This window comes from Melanostigma gelatinosum (genome assembly GCF_949748355.1).
Source record: "Melanostigma gelatinosum genome assembly, chromosome: 23".
NCBI classification, from domain to species: Eukaryota; Metazoa; Chordata; class Actinopteri; order Perciformes; family Zoarcidae; genus Melanostigma; species Melanostigma gelatinosum.
The window spans coordinates 15,560,592-15,566,688 of NC_136656.1; the positions used below are offsets into that span (position 1 = coordinate 15,560,592).

The 6,097-nt window shown below is 40.0% G+C and overlaps 1 protein-coding gene across 1 annotated transcript in view; it reads right to left on the reverse strand.

Annotated features, from left to right (window-relative positions):
• The window catches only part of frem1a (Fras1 related extracellular matrix 1a), a gene marked incomplete at its 5' end in the record, with an annotated part of 37,459 nt that extends 32,428 nt beyond the window's left edge, over positions 1-5,031 (reverse strand). The window contains 2 exons of the mRNA XM_079295346.1: positions 24-118; positions 4,789-5,031. Coding sequence (XP_079151472.1) covers positions 24-118; positions 4,789-5,031 — 338 coding nt within the window. The remainder of the gene's footprint in view (positions 1-23; positions 119-4,788) is intronic.
• Positions 5,032-6,097: the final 1,066 nt, after the last annotated feature.

Below are 6,097 nucleotides of genomic sequence, written 5' to 3' on the forward strand. Positions count from 1 at the left end.
TGAAGGATACCCAGGTGCTTTACCTGTATAGTCGAAGCTTGACAGTGTCCTCCTTTAACAATGGGCATCCGTTATGGACGTACTTTACCTCATCGGCCAGATAGTGGCAATCAAATACCTGCAAAAATAAATAATCAAATACATGAGTGAGTTGGGACTACGGTGTGTAGAACTGCCTGGACATTGCTTTGCTAGCTTCATTGTTAAAATGTAACAAGACTGTAACTTTTGCTGGATATGACTCAATTGTGGTGACAAAAAGGAGTCAGCTGACTAATATAAGTTACACAGCAATATTGATCTAAAGTTTGCTAACATACGCTAACGATAGCGTCCATAACTACAGATGAAAAATAGGCTTTTGGCTAACTCTGGCGCATTTACAGAAATGTTTTTATTAATGTGCACTGTCCCTTATCAAATGAACCAATAAATAAATAAGTGACCCAGACCAAGTAAGGCTGTAATAACTAAACACCTGAAGGTTGTGGGTTGCAAGGTTTCATTGTATTATAATTTTAAAAAATTCTTTGTAAGAGGAAAAATTTGTTATTTCTTCTGTCAAGATGTACATAATCTTGCTGTAACATTTGAGCATGCAGTGTGTTCATGATAACAGCTTCCATTATGTTCAGACTGGAAGGCAAAATACAATTGTTTTGTGTTTTTATGTTTTCATGAAAAACCACAGAGTAACAGATTTAAGACCAGATGTAAGATTTAAACTACACTCACAGGTTATTTGCCAATGAACTAATATCAAATCAGAAACTAAAGTATCAATTCATTTACAGTTCTGTCATTTTGTACTTCCTAATAATGCCCAATACGCTTGTAGAACAATGTAATTTGGTACTAATTATGGATTAAACAGAGATAGTATCAATAGCGTTCCAGATTTTTATTTGCGGTTTGTGTAATCTAGACCAGTGATTCTTAACCATAGGGCCGCGGCCCATGATTGGGCCGCGAGCGCCACCTAGAGGGCCGCGAAAAACTTTCAGTTTTGCACCTGTGGGCCGCGAGGGCCGCGGGGCCGCATAGGTTATCAATTGAAGACACCAGAGATATTACTGTTATACATGAGACGCTCAGTTACAATATAGCTTCCCACCACCTGGTGGCGGTAATGCGTCAGTCAGTTGTTTAACAAGCTGCAATAAGCAGAAGAAGACACTCAGCTAGCCGCTAGCCTGTAGCGAAAGTTATGGATAAGTTATTAAAAAGAAAAAATGAAGACGACAGTGGTGCCATACCCCCCAAAAGTCTAAATGTGTGCGCAAGTACAACCCTGACTTTCTTAAGTACGGCTTTGTGAACGGAGGCAACGAGGCAGAGCCGAGTGCTCAGTGTGTGGAATGTGAGCTAATGCTATCAAACGAAGCACTGAAGCCTTCAAAAATAAAGCGACACGTAGCGACGAAACATCCAACGCTCGTGGGAAAGCCTGTTGGGCTTCTTGTTGTGTATGCAGGTTTACATACACATGATAATAAATGTCTTTGTGATCATCACATTGTATCATCTCATTTATTTAACAAGGGTTTTGCCTGTTCAACACCGGCATCCTCGATCCCCTCCCCTTCCGTTCCTACGGCTTGTTTGCGCAAGTACGTCACAAAACATGTCCGTGTTTGGTATCCCAGCATGCCCAAAATCCTCATCTTTGCAAAAGAATCATCGATTTTCTTTCATTTCTTATGGTTTCTCCACAAAAGGAGCCCACACACACACTGTCCAAAGTCGCCATAACCGCTGCAAGTCGTATCTTGCAGCATTTCGACGGAAAAAGACACATTACAGACCCGACAACGTGCTAGCGGATGTTACCATGGAGCTACTGGCTTCAGAAAACGCTAGTACTTATAGTACAAACCGTATCTTACTCTTCTATAAGCAGTCAACCAACGTTTGCGTAACTGAGCTATTCTCATTCTCGTTCGTGCGCTCGGTCGCAGCCATTACGCACAGCAAGTCCGCTACTCACACACCATGTCTTCCACCATATATACATAGTTTTTGCAATTTGCAAAGGCTAATAATAAAAGGAAAATAATATAATATCAAAATATAAAGGGAGAAACACCTTTAGTGTGTCAGAATATCATGTGGTTACCATGTGTCCATTTGGGTCTCCAAATGTCCTTTTAGAGCTCCGCCTGGATCTCTTCATGAAGAAACTCTGTAGAATGGTCATACTTTGTCCAATCTTCTTCAAATGTGAGCCAGTTGTTCACTGATAGTGTAGTTACAGCCCTATACTGTCCTTTACCTGTACAGATACAGCCACCGGCAGTTATTTATACTGAAACATACTTTTTTATTTTATGCGGACAAAAATCTTAAATTTTTACTGACTCCAAAGGCCCACTGCTCTGTTTCTGTATGACCTGCAGGTTGTCTGACACTTTTGATGCATATAGTCAGAATGGGCCCCGGGACACTTTGTACTTGAAAAGTTGGGCCCCGAGGTCAAAAAGGTTAAGAACCCCTGATCTAGACTTCCAGTCAGGACACAGCAGGTCAACTCAACATGAAATGTGTCATTTCCACAGGCAAAAATACATATTTCTACATATTTGGAGAATAAAGTGTTCAATAGTTAATTAAAAGTTTTAAAAAGTTAGAATTTGTATTGTCATATACATATGACATACACGAAATTTGACTTCTGCATTTAACCCATCCCTGTGTATAGGGAGCAGCGCCCGGTGTCTTGCTCAGGGACACTTCGACACGTGACACGTGGATCGAACCGTTGACCCTGCGGGTTGACCCTGCGGGTACCAGACAACCCTCTTAACCTAGTGAGCCACGGCCGCCCCGATAATTGATAATGCATTTATATTTACTTGGGTTACAATGTAGCTTTACTTTAAAGGACATTTCCATTTCCCCTATAATTAAACTACATTACATTCATATTACATTTCCAGGAAACTTACTAGGAAATTATCAGGAAATTAAAGACAATTGGAATGGAACAAACAACCATTTAATTAATATCTAAGATGCATTTCTAATTGTTCTGAATCAAAGACCATTTGGCAGATGATGATACATGACTTGAGAATGGTGAATAGAATGTACTTGTATCGCACTTTTCTAGTCTTCCGACTACTCAAAGCACTTTATTATACGCAAACTAATAAAGAGCAAGACAAACAGTGAGAATCTGGTGGACTTGAAGAGAAGAAGCACATGACCTCAACAGTTTCTACTAACAATGACTTGTGTGTGATTGTTTTGCCTTGTGGATTTCAGTAATTATTCAGTTTGTGATGGTAACGACCCATTTAGCACATCAGGGAAACCACGAGTTGGGAAATTACAAATCCAGCGGCTGAGTCATTCTGCTGTGAGTCCATTTTCTCCTTTTCATGAGTGACATCAGTCTGTGTTGTAAGTAGAATGATGAATTATATCAAACTTCCCTATTTTGAAACACATTTAATGTTATAGCATGATTCCAAAATGTTCTATGATCTAGTCTGACCGCAACCTGAAGCAGCTCCTCAAGGTAAAGCTATGAATTATGTTGTACCTCAGTCTGGATTCCATCAAATGTTTGGTGGTCTTGCTCTTGACACCCTGATGACAGGGGCAATGTGCAAGGTGCCACCTGCCCATCAGGACTATCTATCATTCACCCATTCATGCACCGCAGGAACAGCCTGCAGAGGCAATTTGGGGTTAAGTGTCCTGCCCAAAGACACTATACATGGACTAGAGGAGCCGGGTAAATTGCAAAGAAATTTAATTTCATTGAATATTTAAGCATGACTGCATAATCGGGCCATTGTAAGAAAAACAATAATAATTACTTTGATTTAATTAAAGTCTTAAATTCAGCAGATATAACTTGGATATTCTCTGATATTAAAGTCGCAAAAGTACTAGAATTATTTTATTTATTTATTTATTCATTGTTCTGCCAAGGAACCACATTGCTTCACTTTGTACAGTTGAATCAATCTCAACACACCTCAGATGCCAGCGCTTGCCTACGCCGGCAGTGGATGATCGAATGAAATTTTACTTTGCAATCAGATTTAACAACAAGGAAATACTTGTGATTTTGCACAGAATTACTACATTATCTCGTAATGAGTAACACGTTTTTTCTCGTAAATTTACGATTTGAATCACATAAATTCACATAAAGGTTTTCTGTAATTTTTTGAACCTATTGCCCCAATACGCATTCATATAAAGGGCTTGATTGTCACCAACTCATATGGAACTAACTCATATGTAACATAATTAAATGTTGTGTGGGCTTTCTTATGGCGAATGATTTTGTACTTTTAAGCATGAAAAATGGCTCTGATTCTGGACAGTCAACGGATGACTGTATCTGTCAGCACAGACTCATTAGAGAGGAGGCGGCCTGTCAACCTGGAAAACAAAGGAAGAAGTATAGAGGGGTCCCTCCACCCTCTCTTCCCTCTTTAATCAACTGAAAAATAGGCTGCTGCAGACATGGAAATATATCTCCCAGCCAGGTGTGTGTATATGAAGGTCCTGAACAAAGCTTTCACACTTGACCTTGACCTAATATGCTGGGATATACAACGGTGGGATCTGAGGGCCAGTTACATTTATGATAGAATCTGCTCAATCCATCACTGAGCTCTTGTCATCATCACCACAACACTAATAATACCTTACATGGTTTCCTACATGTTCGCTGTCAAACAGTGCTATGGAGTGTAATGCATGCCTTCCATTTGGTTTTACAGCACAAGGTAAACAGCCTGGAACATTGTAAAAGGGTTCTTCATTTACCTGAGGCATGACTCTTCCCACTCGTTGAGTTATGGGCTCATTTAACACCACCTCCACCTTGCAGGCATCCTTCTGACGGGGAATATGGAACTGTAGGTCACCATCCTGGAGGTAGGCTGACTGACCCCGTTTCACCTTTACACCCTTATTGACTTTCACAAGGGACCCATGTGATGAGCAGGTCATTCCCAGCAGAAGCACTGGAAGTAAGGTCCAGGCCAGTGTTTGACCCTGTGAACCCATCGCTGTCTGGCACAAGCTGACGTTTTCAAGCACTGGATCCAAACTAAAGCTTTCAGAAACGCACTTCAATTGGAGAAGGAAGTAATCCAAGATGTCGCTCTCTTTAGAAGAAGCTCCATTTTGCTGTGGTTGTATGATTTTATTGTGGCATGAGTCTCCAAGCTTTTAACCAGTTCACATGATCGGTCAGGAGCTGTAAAGGAATTTAACAAATGTCAGTGTTTGGCATTTCTTACATGAAGATTGTGTGTTTTATTACTGTACTCTCGATCACTGTAATCTGTAGGTGGCCTGGAAGGAAACGCAAGAAACACAGCATTCACAAAGTAAATTAAGAAACATTTGAGGGAACCAAATGAGGAAGTGTAAAGATATTACATTCAAAGCAATAAAAGCTGCGTTTGTTGATTTTATTGGCAATACTAATGTTTTCATTTCAAGAAGGCTTTGAGAAGAACCAAATGTAGTTTCTGTTGTGACAGTTGAACAAATGATGATACATGAAGAAGTCAGTGGACTGTGATTGTAAGAGATCAGGGCCACGGTTGAAACATATTTTTTTGTCTTTGGAAGGTTCCTAACTGCTGAATTGACCCAGAACTATCTAAGTGGCAGCCATGATACAAGCTGCTTGAATTGTGTAAATGCTTTAGCACAGGGAACACTGGACCATCCTTTACAGATGGAAAGGAGAGATGCTGTCAATTCCTTGTAGCTGCAACATTTAAAGCAATTCATTTGCATATCAACATGTTTTTTTCCCACTGTTGTTTTTAGAGGTTGGAGCTAAGTACAACTGAATAAGACATTTTTAGAAAACCAACATGTTACAATTAACTTTCATGAACTGAAAACACGTTGTGAAAGGGTTAAAGTTGTAAGACGAAAAAGCAGACAACACCTAGACCGGACAACGCTGTGGTAGTGACCTGTCAATCACAGTAGCCCCGTCCTGAAGCATAATCTGCTTTATGGTCTGTTTGACTCTAAATGGACCATCATTTACGAAATGAACATCATGCTGTATTGAAGAAGACTTGAAACTAGAATCATGTTTGAAATGTTT